The sequence below is a fragment of the Megascapheus bottae genome, chromosome 30, assembly GCF_031878675.1.
Source record: "Megascapheus bottae isolate mThoBot1 chromosome 30, mThoBot2.hap1, whole genome shotgun sequence".
In the NCBI taxonomy this organism is placed as follows: domain Eukaryota; kingdom Metazoa; phylum Chordata; class Mammalia; order Rodentia; family Geomyidae; genus Megascapheus; species Megascapheus bottae.
In genome coordinates, this window is record NC_143538.1 from 5,094,020 (window position 1) to 5,111,588 (window position 17,569).

General features: G+C 45.3%; 1 protein-coding gene across 1 annotated transcript in view; it reads right to left on the minus strand.

The window, feature by feature from the left end:
• Cyfip1 (cytoplasmic FMR1 interacting protein 1) overlaps positions 1–17,569 on the minus strand; it is a 51,058-nt gene that overhangs the window by 29,590 nt on the left and 3,899 nt on the right. Inside the window, exons 2-9 of the mRNA XM_090321383.1 lie at positions 6,011–6,133; positions 5,838–5,927; positions 5,125–5,202; positions 4,811–4,912; positions 3,270–3,451; positions 2,406–2,502; positions 2,203–2,331; positions 995–1,099 (exon numbers count right to left, since the gene is read on the minus strand). Of these exons, the coding sequence (XP_090177509.1) occupies positions 995–1,099; positions 2,203–2,331; positions 2,406–2,502; positions 3,270–3,451; positions 4,811–4,912; positions 5,125–5,202; positions 5,838–5,927; positions 6,011–6,127 (900 nt within the window). The 5' untranslated portion in view covers positions 6,128–6,133. The remainder of the gene's footprint in view (positions 1–994; positions 1,100–2,202; positions 2,332–2,405; positions 2,503–3,269; positions 3,452–4,810; positions 4,913–5,124; positions 5,203–5,837; positions 5,928–6,010; positions 6,134–17,569) is intronic.

Consider the following 17,569-nt stretch of genomic DNA (forward strand, 5'->3'; position numbering starts at 1 on the left):
TAGAGCTCTACCACTTGAGTCTCACCACCACTTCTGGCTTTTTTCTATGTATGTGGTACCAAGGAATCGAACCCAGGTCTTCGTGCATGCTAGGCAAGCACTCTACCACTAGGCCAAACTCCCGGCCCCTCCCAATCCGTTTTGTAGAGGGAAGTGCTTTAATGTATAAATCACCAAACTAAGGTCTGAATTGTTTCTCCAAAGGATGACATCTAAAGCCATCTGGACAGACAAAACAGGAAGATGTTCTTTTCAAGATAAGCATGCCTCTGAGAAACTGCAGTAGTTAAGACCGCATGGTACTAGAGTGCGGGCAGACTGCACCAGGACAGAGCCCCACACTGTTATTACTTGAATAAGGCTGCAGAACAACAGAGCAATAGGCCACACAAACAAAAGTTTTTAAATGGCAAATTTAAAAACTTTTTTTTTTTAATTTAGCAAATCCAGGTTCCTGCAAAGATTATTGTAACAGAGACTAAGTGCAAGTAACCAGATACAAAAAAGAAAAAAAAAGTAGGTTCTAGTCATATAAAATTTAAGTCACACAGGGTGGAGAGTTTGGCCTAGTGGTAGAGTGTTTGCCTAGCATGCATGAAGACCCGGGTTTGATTCCTCGGTACCACATACATAGCAAAAAGCCGGAAGTGGTGCTGAGGCTCAAGTGGTAGAGTGCTAGCCTTGAGAAAGTCCAAGGACAGTGCTCAAGCCCTGAGCTCAAGCACAGGACTGACAAAAAAAAAAAAAAAAAAAAAAAAAACTTAAGTCACGCAAATCAATGTGGCAGAGCAGGAAGACAGACCAGCCACCTTTGCAGATGGGAGAATGAGCTCAGGGTCCCCTCTTCTTTCTGCATATCCTGGCATCCATCACAGTCAAGCTGGGATTCACTTGGCAAGTATTCAAGCTGCACGTATCAGTAGAAACATTTTCCCCTAGTGGTAGAGATCAATAAGCCAGAACCATACCAAAGTCAAATGTATACAAAACTCACCTTGAAATACTTGTCAATTTTGGATAAGTTTATTCTTTTCTTGGCATCGAGTTTATAAATGTTACTGACACTTCCATCCATCAAATATAGACCAAATCCCATGACCTGAAAACCACAAGATGATGCAGGAATATTCAGAGCTGTGAATTTATACACACAGAGTTACCCTGATACAGCGGAGAACTTTCAAACCACAAGACACTCTCCTTTTTAAAATACCAGGTACCCGTGGCTCACGCCTGTAATCCTACTCAGGAGACTGAGATCGGAGGATCAAGGTTCAAAGCCAGCTGGGGCACAAAAGGACCTGAGACTCTTATCTCAAACTAACCTCTAGAAAACAGGAAGTGGGGCTTGGCTCAAGGGTCGGGCAGAAGCCTTGAGCTGAAGAGCTCAGGGGCAGCACCCAGACCTAGCTCAAGCCCTATGACCCACCAAAAAAAAAAGGTTCTCAGTTCAAGTCCTAGTATTGGCAGCGTACAGATACATACATAAAAGATTTTATAGCTGGTTCTCAGACTGCAGGCGTTCCCCACTGAAACCATAAAGGGCCTGATGGTTTCCCAGCCAGCTGTTAAAAAAATACAAAGGAGGAAATCTACTCCCTTACATTGTAAAGTAGGGTCACCTGGACCTGGTCTGTCCGAGAACAAACTAGACACACAACCAAAAAATTCTGTATCTGTGCTGACTGCATACACCCCTTTTTCTTGTCATTAATCCCCAAATAATCAAATAGCTTTTACACTGCATGGACAAAGCTTCAAAGGACTCTAGATGACTTGAAGCAGAAGGGAGAATGTACCCAGACCGTATGCTTATTTAAAGGCCTTGAGCGCCCATCAATTTTGGAAGGAATCCTGGCACCAATTCCTTACATATTTTTAACAAGGGGATGTCACACAACTCTGCCTAAAGGCAGCTTAATACTGAGAGAAGCCTTGATTCAGACCTTTCTAGAGCCCTGAATACCTTCTGGGGTCAATCTGTGGCTGCCTGTAGAGAAGGAGCTGCTATCTGTATCCTTAACACCTTTGAGTGTTTTTTGTTTTTTTATATGCAGAAATGATAGCTGGAGCTCAAGCAGCCATATTGGACCATGAAGCAACACATGGTGATGGCAGAACAACAGGACCACACGATGACTACAGCCTCTGTGTACGGCTGTGTTTGCTCCGTGCTACCAGCTGTCCCCCCGTCACACGTACTTTGAGAAGCATGTGTTTCTCGCTGGGCGTCAAGTACATCCTGTTCTCGTAGTAGTCCACACACAGATTCACGATGTCTGCCAGCAGCTCTTCGTAGCCAGAAATCACCTCGAGCTGTTGCTGCAGAGACTGAAGCAGAAGAGAAGCCCGTGAGCCCCGGGGGTGACACGCGCACGGGCAATGCGTGGGGCACAGGGCCTTACCTGTGTGATCTTGTTGTGATTGGCCAGGAACATGGACAGATTCTGCGACTCCTGAATGGACTGTGGGTCTGCCATTTTTCGAAGAAACTGAGCAGCCCTACAAAGCAAAAGCCACCTCAGCAGGCGTGAACACACTGACAGAAAAGGGGGGGGGCACACGCGTGGCTGGGCTCACGCCTATCACCCTAGCTATGCAGGAGGCTGATATGTGAGGACAGAGCTTCAAAGGGAGTCTCCTTCTGCGCATGCCTCTACCACTCACTCACCATGGAGGCAGCCAGAGGGGATGGTTCAGCTGGCTGGAGATTTCACCTCCCAACTTGAGAGCTCACAGAACTCCTTTCCATCCTCAAGTTAGACTCCCTCAGGCATTTTGCCATAGCAAAAGCCTACTTCTCCACCAGCCTCTAGGCAGAGAACTGTCCAGAGGACCATCCCGAGGCTTAATGACCCGGAGATGGTCAAGCTTCAACACTGCCTCCATAGGACACTCCGGCCACAAAGGATGAGAAGAGAAGGTGGCTTCGTCTCTGAAGAGCACAGCTCTCCAGCCCCAGTTTGGTGAGGAATCTATCTGCCTCCTTGCCCAGATGTGGTTGCAGCCCAAAACTTGTGTTCTCATGAGCATGGTCTGCACTTCGTTTTGTTTTTCCTGGTCCTAGGGCTTGAACTCTGGGACTGGGCATTATTCTACTGAGCTGCTTCTGCTCAAGGTGAGCACTCTACCACTGGGGTGACAGGTGTGAGACATCTGTGCCCAGCTGGGTCTGCATTTTGTACATGACCATCTGCTCGTGGGAGGGTGCCTTAGCCACAGCCCCTCTGGGTGGGTCTGCGGCCCGTCCAGGGTGGAAGCCCACTCACCTCTTGTAGGCGGAGTGGTCATTTTTCACGCTGCACTTCATGTTTTTCAGCTCATCCAACACGGCAAACATGTTGATAAATTTGCCCAGAGTGATCAGGTAGGCTTCTGACACGAAGTCCTTCCTCCTCTCCGCATGGCACAAACGTCTAACCTCCCCACAGAAACGCTCAATGGCATTTCTCTGAGGGGAAGACAGAAGGCACACCATCAGCGGTGCATCAAAGCCTTAGTGTGCTTCCAGCCCAATCCCACACTCACCATTATTCACTGGGAAAATAACAACCCTGCCAAGCACCCTTGTCTCATACCTAGAGTCCTTGCTCCTCGGGAGACTAACATCTGAGGATCATGATTCAAAGCTAGCCTACTCTGGATCGTCCAAGAGATTCTTATTTCCAACGAAGCAGCAAAAAGTCAGAAGTGAGGTGTGGCCCAAGTGGTAGAGCACCAGCCTTAAGTGAAAAAGCTAAGGGATTTAACACCCAGGCCTTGAGTTGAAGCTTATCCCACCAAGGCTCTAGGACTGCCTTAGGACTCGGAGACTTGTCTTTAAAGCAATTTCCAGGCATTTACTATGTCACAACTATTATTTTGTATGCTATCAACTACATCCCTAAAGTAAAAGACTTTTACAAATTTGCTGATTATCCCAGCAAAGTTACCCAGCAAAACTGTGCTAGGTACTGCTGGTGGTTCACAGCTACAATCCTAGCTACTGAGGGGAGGCACAGCTAGCCTGGAAGAAAAGTCAGTGAGACTCTTTTACCTCAATCACCAAAAAGCCAGAAATGGAGCAGCCTTGAGCACAAAAGCCAAGTGAGAATGGAAGGCCCGAAACCAACTCAAAACCAACAACTAAGATATTGTAGCTTTCAGTGGTGGAAAAGTAGGGGAGATTTTTCTTTTTTTGCCAATTTTGAAAATAATAAAAAAAATCATCTCCTGGTCAGAGGAAAACAGTTAAAAATCTTTATCCATTTCCAAAAGACTTCTTTGTAGAACTAGTAAGTCCCCTCTGGGAATACTTAGGCCTCCCCAAAGGTTCATGAGAAACCCCTGGGAAGGGTCCCCAGGATGCTGGGGGAGAGACTGAGAAGAAGCAAACCCAGACCAGCCAGGCACCAGTGGGTCACACCTGCAATCCTAACTACTCTGGAGGCTGACATCTGAGGATCATGGTTTGAAGCCAGCCTGGTGAAGGAAAGTCTGTGAGATTCTTACCTCCAATTAATTACTCCCCCCCCCCCCCCAAAAAAAAGCTGGAGTGGAACTGGAGAGTGAAAAAGCTTAGGGACAGCTGAATTCAAACCCTAGGAAAGAAGGAAAGAAGGAAGCAAGCCCAAAGTATCAGATCCACAGTATGTTTGGAACTGGCAGGAAATAATAGGTTTCTTGGGAGGAAATATAGATTCACTCTCAAATGGACAGAGGAAGAAACAAGAGTTTTCTCTGATTGGCTGAACCAAGCTGGGACCTTAAATCACACTTCTCTGTTCCTGCTTCTCGACACTGACCTCCTTCACTTATTTTGCTGGCTTACCTGGAAGTACATAAAATTCATCAGTTTCGTGACCTCAGGCTCCAGGACTTCCACAGTTTTCTCATAGATTTCCACTCTGTTAGGCTGTTCATTACATTTCACCTGGGAAGGAGGTTTAAAAAGCACGGAGACTTCATTCCAGGTGAAACTAAGGGACTTACTGAAACTGGGCCTCCCTCCCACTGGCTGGGCTGGGGAAGCAGGGAAAGTGAGGGGTGTGGCCTTGTGGAATGGGGGTGTGGCCTTCTAGGGTTGAGGGCGTGGCCTGTGGGGGATTGGGGCAGGATGGGGGCAGCAATGGTGGTACAGGGTACCTGAGGGATGGCCCGGGAGCAGCTCCTCCAGGTATACAGCATGACAGCGTACTCTTGGCCTTCTTCCAGCATCTCATTCTGCAGGACACAGGGATGGGGGGGAGTGGGGCAGTGCAGAAGAGGAGGAGGGGAGAGGGAAGAAGGCAGGTAGGTGAACAGGAAAAAGGAGATTCCAAGTCAGGGAAATCTAGACAAAGGGCCAAAAGCCTTTCTGATTTGGGGTGCTGTGGCCTGCCAAAAGACAGGCCGCTAAGAAGCGGATGACCAGGCACAGGCCCACCTTGAATGCCCCCTCCACAGCTCTTGCAGGGTGGAGAGGGGTGTCAATGACGCTTAGCGATCTCTGAGCAGGCCAGACAGCCCAACACCATGGGCACTCTGTCTCCCTCAGCTCCACTCATACTTAGTCAGGCCTGAGACATAGAGTAGTAACAAGTCTACCCAGCCCAGAAGAAGAGGACCTGGGAAGCTTGAACCTGTGGCTTGAATCTGTAATCCTAGCTACTCCAGGACACTGAGATCGGAGGATCACAGTTCGAAACCAACAAGGACAGGGAAATCTTTAAGACTCTTTTTCTCCAATTCACCACAAAAAGCCAGAAGGTGAAGCTCAAGTGGTCCAGTGCTAATCTTGAGCAGACAAGGCTAAGGGACAATGCTCTGGCTCTGAATTCAAGCACTTGTACTGGAACAACAACAACGAGTTCCATTACCATGCTTGAATGCACAGTGGCTTGTTCGATGTATCTTGCGATGCCGGTGACAAATGCATTTCTGTCTTCGAAGTTGGTGTTGAAATTTGGCTAAAAAGAGAAGAGAAAGTAAAGGGTCACATAAAGCTCAGGGCCACACCAGCTGCCTGCCCCACCCGTGCTCAAGGCCTCACCTGGTAGAGCAGCGAGGATGGTGGGGGCTCGATGCATGGCTGCTGGTCTGGCAGAGGCAGCTCTTCCAGGAGGTCCACGTTGGAAAGGGCATCCTCCAGCGTCACCTGGGCAGCCATCCTGGACTAGAACAAGAACCACAGCCCCCGCCTCAGCTGCCCTGCAAATCAAGAGGCCTTGATACAGGGACCACAAGCTGGGCAGTCACGGGTAGGGGGTGAGCGTGCAGGGAGCCAGGGTGGTGGCTGTTACCAAGAGAGAGAAAGCACTTAATTGGCCCTGATCCTGGACTGGACTGATCCTTAGTGGACAGCACCAAGCCAGAATGGGGTCCATGGGCCGCTAGCTACGCGGGGTTCCAAGCCGAAGTGTTAACTGGTGGGCTATACAATATACTGAATCTCTTCCTAATACCTGGCTGCAGACAAAAAGATGGTACTGACCAAACCAGGTGCCAGTGGTGATTACTGAAATCCATGCTATTCAGGAGTCTGGTTCAAAGCTAGCCTGCACAGAAAAGTCTGGGAAATTAACTCCATAATCAGCCAAAAGGCAGGAACGGTGATGTGACCCCAAGTGGTAGAGCCTTGAGTGAAAAAGCTAAGGGAGAGTTCTCTGGTCCTACATTAAGTTCTCAAAATGTTTTGACACACACAGACGCCCAAGTTCAAAGCCAGATGGGGCAACAACTCTGGGTATGCTATCCTTGGGGTCCCAGTAGTCAGAATTGTCTTACAAGCTGAAGAACTGCAAAGGGAAGCCCCAGGCACATGGGCTTCACCTGTCTGCAACCAAAGATCTCCCACAGCCACGGGTGGCACCGAGCAGGGCAGAGCCACACAGCACTGCAGATGGAACAAACGCTGAGCCACAGCCTGAAGGAGGAAGCCCAAATCCAAACAGCTTCAGAGGAAGAATTCTCAGTGAAGGTTGGGCACTGGTGCCTCACACCTGTAATCCTAGCTCCTCCGTGGCCGAGTTCTGAGGATCACAGTTCCAAAGTAGCTCAGGCAAGAGGGTCCCTGATAGTCTAACCGCCAGTTAACCACCAGAGAGAGGAAGCAGAGCTGTGACTCGAGTGGGAACGCATTAAACTTCAGCACCAAGGGCCAGGAACAGTACAGTTCTCAGGCCCTGAGTTGAAGCCCAGAACTAGCACAAACATAAACAATTTTTTTTTAAAGCCACCACCAACATCAACAAAAATAATGGTGTTCTATTTTATACTATTCAGAATGGCCACCATCAAGAATACAAACAGATACGTGGGGCACAGAAAGGTACCCTAATATCCTGTTGGCAGGAATAACCTGTTGAACTAGTATACAAACACTGTGGAAATCAGTCTGGAGATTCCTTAAGAAACTAAGCACAGAACCACTAAGATGCAGCCATACGTGTAGACATTTATCTGAAAGGTTGTACATCAGGATGAAACAAAGCCACCTGTACACTCACGTTCACAGCAGCGAAGTCACAATAGACAAAGCATGGAAACAGCCTAGATGTCGCACAATGGATCAAAGAATCCGAAACAGATATATATACGTACACATACATATTTACAGGAATTTTATACTGTCATCAGAAAGAATTATGTGATTTGCAAGAAACTGGATAAATCTGGAAAATACCATCCTGAATGAAGCCAGCCAGGCCCAGAAAGACAAAGTGCCAATATTTTCTTTCATAAATAGATCACAGACCTACCATTCGTAAAAACACAGAGGCACACGTGTTATATACATGATTTACTTAGCTGAAGTATGGTATAAAGAGGAGGAGTGAAAGTGCATGGAGTAAATCTTTTGAATTATTAACAGTTGAATAAAATCAAACAACTGAAGCAAGATTTCTGAGGGGTGAGGAGAAAGTCAGAAAATGGATCAAATATAGCCAGAATATTTCATGTGTATTAGGAAGTAAAATAAGTCTTGGGGGTGGGGGAGGAGGCAGACAAGAGAGGGAAGCATGACAAAAGGAGTGACTTTAGTAAGAAACACTGGAAAACCAGGGGCTGGTGGCTTATGCCTATAATTACAGTTACTCAGATGGCTGAAATCTGAAGATTGTGGTTTGAAGCCAGTCTGGGTGTGAGCATCCTTGAAGACTCTTATCTCTAACCACTCAAAAAGGCAGAGATGGAGTTGTGGCTTAAGTAGAAGTACTAACTGAGTAAAAAAGCTCAGAGATAGTTCCCAGGTCTAGAACTGTCAATTTTTATTTATTTATTTATTTTTGTGTGGGTTATGAGGCTTGAACACAGCCTGGGTGCTGTCCCTGAGCTCTTCAGTTCAAGGCTAGCCCCCTACCTTGGAGCTAAGCCCCATTTCTCGTTTTCTAGACGTTAATTGGAGATGAGAGTCTCAGGTCCTTTTGTGCTCGGGCTGGCTTTGAACCTTGATCCTCAGATCTCAGCCTCCAGAGTTGCTAGGATTACAGGCGTGAGCCACCACGCCTGGCTCTGACAATTTTTCTTTCTTTCTTTTGCCTGGGGACTGAATTCAGGGCCTGAACACTGTCCTTGGGCTTTTTTTCCTCAGGGCTAGTGCTCTACCACTTGAGCCACACCACCACTTCTGGCTTTTCTATGTATGTGGCACTGAGGAATCGAACCCAGTTCTCCATGCATGCTAGTCAAGCATTCTAACCACTAGGCAAAACTCCCAGCCCCATCTGACAATTTTTTTAAAGACACATTGAACACTTAGGTAGACTTTTTTTTTTTTTTTTTGCCAGTCCTGGGCTTGGGCTCAGAGCTTGAGCACTGACCTTGGACTTTCTCAAGGCTAGCACTCTACCACTTGAGCCTCAGCACTACTTCCGGCTTTTTGCTATGTATGTGGTACCGAGGAATCGAACCCGGGTCTTTGTACATGCTAGGCAAGCACTCTACCACTAGGCCAAACTCCAGGCCAATTAGGTAGACTTCTTAAATTGTAATTTCCTTGCAAATTTTTTTGAAGTCTAGAAAATAAATCATAAAAATAAGAGAATGAATCTAGAGCAAATCATTCAGTGAGACAAGTCAAGACCAAAGGAACAAAAGGTGCATGGTATCCTTAATATGTGGCTATTAGATCCAAACAGTGCAAGAGCAAGGACTCAATATTTGCATACCCAATGATATAGGCATAGTATGGGAAATATAAACACAACTACACAGACATAAAAACTTACGACTCTATAGACATAATGTTTTATTACATTGATTAATATGTATCTATGATCTACAAACCCTTAGCCTAATTTTGATCATGTTCTAAAAATTAAGAGTCTATGATTGTATATAGATTCCCTTCTTGAATACTTGTTAAACATGTCATTTGAAATAGGATGTAAAAATCAATGTTAATAAATTCTTTAATAATAATAAGAGAAAGGTATACTTGACATATCATATCCCAGCTACAGAAAACTGAAGCTTAAGGGTGGAAAAGTCTTGGTTAGTAGTTCTGACAGCAACCAAGAGAGAACAAAACATAGGATAACACAAATAACCTTTAAGCGGTAACTTGAAATAAAATTAATTACTATGAAATGATTAAATAATCTAAAAAAAAAAGCAGAAAAGGAACCGATGGTGTGTGGCTCAGTGGCAGAGGTGAGCTTAGCATACTCGTAGAATTCATCCTCAGTACCCTCCCTTTCAAACAGTCAAGAGGACACAGCAAGAATCAGATAATAAGACACAGAATTAGCAGGCACTGGTAGCTCCCACCTGTAATCCTAGCTACTCAGGAGGAGGCTGAGATCTGAGGATTGTGGTTCGGTGCCAGCCTGTGCAGTAAAATCCATGAAACTCTTATCTCCAATCAACTACTCAGAAAAAGTAGCAAGTGGCAATGTGGCTCAAGTGGAGTTGCTACCCTTGAGCACAAGAAGGCACAGGGGCAGTGCCCGGGCAAAAAAAAAAACAGAAGGAAGGAAGGAGCAATTAACCAGCAAAAAGCCAGACACAGAGGTGTGGCTCAAGTGGGAGAGGGCCAGATTTGAGCAGAAAAAGCTAAGTGAAAGTATCAGGCACAGAATTCCAGCTCCAACAACTGGCAAGAAAAGACAGTAGAAGAAGGGATGGGAGGCCCCAGGAATGGTTCTGTCTCCAATGGTTCAGCCACACAGACATGCACATAGCCAGCCCGGGACCTGGTCAAAACAGGCCAGGACTTGAGGAATCAGAGCGGGAGAGGCCATGTGGGCACTTTCAGAAGATGTGACAACTGCACTGACAACCTGACCTCAGATTTCCAGCCCTGGACTACTGTGAACAACACAAGTCATTTCTGCTCATCTATGGTATTCTGCTATGGGAACTCTCACACACCAGCGTGGGGCCCAGATAGGGCCGAATACCCTTTTACTAGCTGATGCACTGGAATTCTGTCCATCCTGAATAATCTGTGGCCCGAGGCAGAAAAGGCATTCTGCCAGCGCCAGAAACTGGCAGCCAGTGCCGGCCGGACCTGCTCAAGTGTGGGTGGTAAGGCTGGCATTCCATGCTCCCAGCCTGTGCATCACCCAGCCTTCCCAGTGGATCCATGAAAACAAACCCAAAACCCCCCCAAACCACATGAAGAAACGTTCATCTCTGGCCATAAAAGAGATGCAAATCAAAACAACCCTGAGATAACATCTTCCCCCAGTTAGACTGGCCAGTATTCTGAATTCAAACAACAATATGATGGCAAGATGTGGAGACAAAGGATGCCCACCACACTGTCAACTAATGTTGTCAACTAATACAACCACTCTGGACAGCAGTCTGGCGGTTCCTCAAAAAACTAACCACAGACCCACAACCCAGCCACACCACTCCAACGTGTATCTACCCTGAGCTTCACCAACCACGACAGAACAAGGACACCTGCACAGCCACGCTGCACTGTTCCCAATAGCCAAGATAGGGAAACAACCCAGATGAATGAAATTCACCCCAAAACTGCGGTACCTATATACAATGGAATTTCACACAGTCAGTACAAAGGATAAAATAATGGCATTTGCAGGGAAATGCAAAGAAGGAAAATGAATCACGTTGAGCGAGGTAAGCCAAGATCAGAGAGACAAATGGCACATGTTGTCCCTGATATAAGAGGCCAAATGATACAGAATATGACAAATGATACAGGATGCTAGATACCTATATATGGTGAGACCACAAGAGATAGTCTAAGGCTATATAGTCTTAGGAGAGAATCACAAAGGCGCAGTACCCAAACAGCTCTTCATATGTATATAAAATAAATACACATACTGAACTGAACTCCAAAGATAAGGAGACAAAGGACCTTTTCTCATTTTGCCTTTTCATTTTTCTATGGCTCTGTATTCCTTACTTCATATACAGTGTATATATGTGGACATCTGGGGTAGGAGGAGAGGAGGGAAAGACACAGAATCAGTGGAAAATGGGCGAAAAGCTCCTGGGTGGAGATGAGGGGAAGGAATGGGAGAGAAGGAGGGAACAGATGATACTAAGCAAAAAGAACAAAATGTATTTACTCTCTGACATTATGTAAAGGCAACCTTGTTGTGTATCACCTCTAAAACAATAAAGTAATAATAAGAACAATGTTCTCTTGTGGTCTAGTGAAAAATTAATGAAGTCAGGTGCAGGCGATTAGAAAACAGACCAAAGGCAAGGAGGCAGAGACCTCACTAGACCACAGCAGGCTTTAATTACTGCTGTGTAGAGTAGGGTTGGAGAAGCAATGAGTGCCAAGTGGGGGTTAAAGTCTTTATACATTTGAGGGTAGTGTTTCTTTGGAATCTTTGTAGCTGTAGCTGACTGATACTCTATGATGTCAATATGGCAGTGGCCTTCAGATAAAGCCAGGGGTGCAGCTGTGTTGAGAATAATTCAAGGACAGTGGCTTGTAATCCTGGCTACCCAGAAGGCTGAGATCTGATAAGCCCGGTTCAAAGCCAGACCAAGAACTAAAGAATGTGAGACTCTTATCTGCAATTAACCATAGAAAATGGGAAGTGGGGCTATGACTCAAGGTAGGGCGCTAGCCTTGAGCTGAAGAGGTCAGGGACAAGGCCCCAGGCCCAGAGTTCAAGCTCCACGACCCACCAAAAAAAAAAAAAAAAGAGATTAGGAGGAGTGGGATTTCAGGCAAGGTCCTGGGAGGAGAAGGCCATAGGAGCAAAACGGAGTTAGGAGAACAAAGCAGATTCCCATCCCTGGTGGCTCATGCTTGTAATCATAGGTACTGGGGAGACTGAGCTCTGAAGATCGAGGTTTGAAGCCAGCCTGGGCAGGAAAGAAGGCTGTGGGATTCTTATCTCCAATTAGCCATCAAAAATGTAGAGCAACAACTCAGGCTGTAGTGATAGACTATCAGCCTTGCAAAAGTAAAAATAAAAGCTAAGCAAGAGTATGAGGCTCTGAATTCTCAGCACATGCACATACACACAAAAAAAGTAACGTGATTTCTATAAACCTAATGGTCTAACTGACTTGTGCAATATCTCTGTACATCACTTCTATAATAAAAATTTTAAAAAAGTAACCTAATGGTCATCATATAATGTAAAAAAAAAAAATGGTACCAGACCCACTTTTCTGTGCCCTTACTAAAGCTTGAATGCAAGGCCTGGATGTTGTCTCTTAGCAGCTTTCACTCAAGGCTGGCTCTCTACCATGTGAGCTACACCTCCACTTCTGGCTTTTGCTAGTTAATTAGAAATAAATTTCACAGACTTTTCTGCTCAGCTGGCTCTGAACCATGATCCTCAGATCTCAGCCTCCTCAGTAGCTAGAACTATGGGCATGAGAGAACATTTTCTTACCTTTTTTTTTTTTAACTAAATGAATGAATTGGTCATTTTCCCTGTCACGAGGCAGATGGATGACTAAAGACATAAGCTCTCATGTTCAGCTAAGAAATAAAAAGACAATCTGTTCTTGCATAACTTAACAATTGTGCAAAAGAAAAAAACACTTGGACCAAAAGAGTTAATAAAAATTTGGGTTGCAAGACCAAGAAATTCAACCCGATTGCAGGGGTGGTGACACATTAAAAAGAGGGGGGGGGGACCCAAAACAGTGTGAAAGTGTGAATGAGAGCAAGTCACTTCTTCAGCAGGGAAGCAGCTATGGAGGCAAGACAAACACCTTTGGCTGGGAGTTTGGCCTGGTGGTAGAGTGCTTGCCTAGCATGCACGAAGACCCGGGTTCAATTCCTCGGTACCACATACATAGAAAAAAGCCGGAAGTGGTGCTGAGGCTCAAGTGGTAGAGCTCTAGCCTTGAGAAAGTCCAAGGACAGTGCTCAGGCCCTGAACTCAAGCCCAGGACTGGCAAAAAAAACAAAAAAACAAAAAAAAAAAAACAAAAAAAAAACCAGGCATGCCATCCTCAGATCTCAGCCCCCTAAGTAGCTAGGATTACAGGCATGAGCCACCAGCACCAGCTTAAGTTGTGTTCTTCTTATTAAGTAATCCATAACTGTATTAACATACTAGGTTCATGTCTCTTAATAAACAATAAAACTTCCATGGGCCAAAAACCAGACGAAAGAAAATTAGGTCTACCTTGGCTCCCAAAGAAATCTTGAGATGACCCTAAGGCCTGGAGGGACAGGCATTAGTGTTCTCCACAGTAGCGGCTAGCTGCTGTTTGGAGGCCTTACAGGTCCAGAGGCGCCAGCCAGGAGCACGGGGGTCACCCAGAGAAACAGGGCAAGTACTGAAGGTCACAGCAACGCTGCATCTCATGTGGCACCGGGTTTGGAGGGGGTGATGTTTAAGAATATGCTAGGTGTTAAGACAAACCCAAGTGAGTCTTTTCACAGGGAACAGAAAGAAGTTGCTTTTCTATATGCTAAAATAGAAACTTCCAGGACAGCTTCACAGCAAGGTTGCAAAACGCTAGCGAAGCCGTAGCTCTGAAGAAAAGCAGAACGAGAAGTGAAGGTGTTTGTGCCCAGTTCAAGCATCTGTGCCTGTGGCACACCAGCTGGTCTTAAGGCTGGTTGCTAGCCGGCTAGCTAATTGTATTTTGCTAGAAAGAAGGTCCTTCTAACATTTTCAAACTAGTGATACATGCATACACACACACACACACACACACACACACACACACACACACACACATTTTAAGTTTTGCCAGGCACTGATGGCTCAACCAAGAATCTTAGTTACTCAGGAGGCTGAGATATGAAGATCGCAGTTCAAAGTCAGCCTCAACAAGAAAGTCTGTGAGACTCTGATATCTAATTAACCACTAGAAAACAGGAAGGGAAGCTGTGGTTAAAGTGGTAGAGCACTAGCTTGGAGTGAAAGAGCTCAGGGACAGGGCCCACACACTAAGTTCAAGCCCCAAGACTGATAAAAAACAAAGTTTACTTGCCTATCACTTACCCAGCATGACCAAGCAAAGATAAACTCTGAAATGTGCAAAGGGGTTTGAACTGATTTTCTTCCTCTTTTACATGCAAATAGCAGCCCTCTTAGAAAAGTAGGAACTTCCAGTATTTTTGTCTGTTCCTATGTAAAAATAAAATCAACTCAGATGCATATTTTATTCAATTGTTCTTCTCTCACCCACGTTGAAATATCCAAGCACAGACCCGGGAGGCAGATTAATTTAAGCAGGAACTGCCAGCTGCTCTGCCGAGGTGGCTAGCCCCTGTGACTAACTGGGGGGGGAGTTTATAATTAAAAACCAAATAAACTGGGCAACAGTGGCTGCAGCCTATAATGCTAGCCTCTTGGGAAGATGAGAGATGAGGATTGCAGTTCCAAGCTCCTGTGCAGGAGAGTGTGAGAAACTTATCTTCAATTAACCAGCAAAAAACCAGAAGCAGAGGCGAAGCCCAAGTGGAAGAACACTACCTTAGATCACAGAAGTTGGGGACAGTGTCTAGGCGCTGAGTTCAAGCCTCAGAACTGACACATACATACCCAAAAGTCAAATAACATCTAACACAACCCTACTCAGGTCTAGTGCTTGCCTAGCATGTACGAGTCTCAGTTCAAGCTCCAAGACTGACCAAAAAAAAAGAAAAAAAAAATGCAAAAAACCCATGGGAAGTTGACATCTCATTTTTAGGCCGAAAAGCAGAAAGCAGAGAACATTCTGCATTCAATTGTCAGTTACAGATGTATCCCATGTGAGGTGTTTCTTTGTCAGCTTTCAGTTACTGTAACAAATGCTGGAGAGAAACAACTGATGGAAAGTGTTGTTTTGGTTCATGATCTGTTAATCCTGTTAGTTTGGGCCTGTGAGGAAACCCTGTTCACATTTTCAGTAATTCTCTCTACCCATAGCTGTGTTTCTCCAACTGTGTGTCATGGAACCCTAGAGTACATTGTGGCAAGTAACTGCAGTTCTGCTTTTATCTTTAAAAGAAAAATAGATGCAGGTCCTCATGCTTGAACTCAGGGCTTCTTGTTTATTTGGGTGGTTAATCGAAGATAAAGAATCTCCCACACTTTCCTGCCTACGCTGGCTTAAACTGGCCTTGAGCAAAAGGAGCTCAGGGACAGAGCCCAGGCCCTGAGTTCCAGCCCCAAGACTGGCAAAAAAAAAAAAAGACATATTACTTTTTTATTTCAGAGTCCAGAGGGCTAACCATTACACAATGGAACCGATTACCTTTTTATTTCAATTTTTTTGTTTTGTTTTCTTTTTCCTTGAAACCTAAGCTTTACTCTTTTTTTTAATTTTTTTTAATTTTCTGGTGTTGAATGTTGAGCCTAAGGACTATTGAGAAGTTTTGACTTTGTACCATGTCACTTTTCAGTGTTTCCTTCTGGAATTTCCTCTTTCGCTTCTAAATTTACCAAGTGGGAAGAACGCTACCAGCCCTGGCCCAGAGCAGGCAACATCACTCATCAGATAACCGCCTTCTCCACAACTCAAAGAACCACCCGCATGAGAAAGATATCACGGCGGTCCGAAATCTCGGAGAAATCATTTACAAGCAATTCTGAGATCCATATAAAGTTCAATAAGCTCATTTATAGTCCTTTCCCCTCCCCCTTCTTTTAAATAGAACCTTGTGAGGATCCGTGGTTCACATTTATAATCCTAGCTAATCTAATTAGGCGGCTGAGATCTGAAGCCTGTGGTTCAAACCTAGGCTGGCAGGAAAAGTCTGAGATTCTAATCTCCCGTTCACTATCAAAATGCTGGAAGTAAAGCTGTGTGTAAAGCTTACTATCCCAATAGTAAACCCAACACAGATCACAAAAGTCTAAGTATACACAGCGAACTCTCTCTGCTCAGCTGCCGGCTAGGCTGGCACAGACATAAAAGGCAAAAAGTCATATCCCAGGGGTCAGGAGTTTGGCCTAGTGGTAGAGTGCTTGCTTAGCATGCACAAAGACCGGGGTTCGATTCCTCGGTACCACATACATAGAAAAAAGCCAGAAGTGGTGCTGAGGCTCAAGTGGTAGAGCTCTAGCCTTGAGAAAGTCCAAGGACAGTGCTCAGGCGCTGAGCTCAAGCCCAGGACTGGCAAAAAAAAAAAAAAAAAAAAAAAAAGAGTCTCAGGTCCCTTTGTGTCGGGACTGGCTTTGAACCTTGATCCTCAGATCTCAGCCTCCTGAGTAGCTAGGATGACAGGTGTGAGCCATCATGCCAGTTCTGTGCATTTCTTTCTTTTTTCCTGCCAGTCCTGGGTCTTGAACTCAAGGTCTGGGCACTGTCCCTAAGCTTTTGGCTCAAGGCAAGTGCTCTACTACATAAGCCACAGCACCACTTCCAGCTTTTTCTTAGTTTATTGGAGGGAAGAGTCTCACACACTTTCCTGTCCTGGCTGCCTTTGAACCTTGATCCTCAGATCTCAGCCTCCTGAGTGGCTAGGATTACAGGCGTGAGCCACCAGTGCCCAGAAGTAACTAGTTTTTGGTTAAACTCCAGTCAACATGTTGCTATGAAAATAATTTTGATATTAAAGCAGATTACTCAACAGCTCAGCTAAGTTCCAACCAACGACTTAAAGGTCTGAAGAGAAAAACAACCAAAAAAGGGAATTTTGCCTTCACATAATCTTTTGTCTTGAGATGTGACTTTGAACTCTTCCCTGGGGCTCTATTCAGTTGGCCTATTCTGAAAATGCTGGACTTGCCAGATCAATTCCTTAAAATAAATTCCTTCTCTCTTCCCATCCCCCACCCCCTAGTACTTTATTTGTTCTGTTTCTCTAGAAAATCTTAACACTGTCACCACCCCCAATCTCCTGCTAGAAAGCCAACAAGAAAACCCAACTTCTGTGTACAGAAACCTTTTAGTCTGATCCACAGGCGAGGAACAAAGGAGACTCTAGATAGCTTATGAAATCCATGCACATAAGTACAATTAATTGCCTTTGGGAGAACTCACACCAAGGAGCAACTCACTGCTTGGTCCTTTCAGGTAGAAAATTCCTTAAAAATGGAAAATTTGGCCAGGCACTAGTGGCCCATGCCTGTAATACCAGCTACTTAAGAGGCTGAGATTTGAGGATTGTGATTAGAAGCCAGGCCAGGCAGGAAAGTCTGAGACTCTTATTGCCAATAAACTGCTCAGAAAATGCTGGTGGCTCTGAGGGACGAGTGGTAGAATGCTG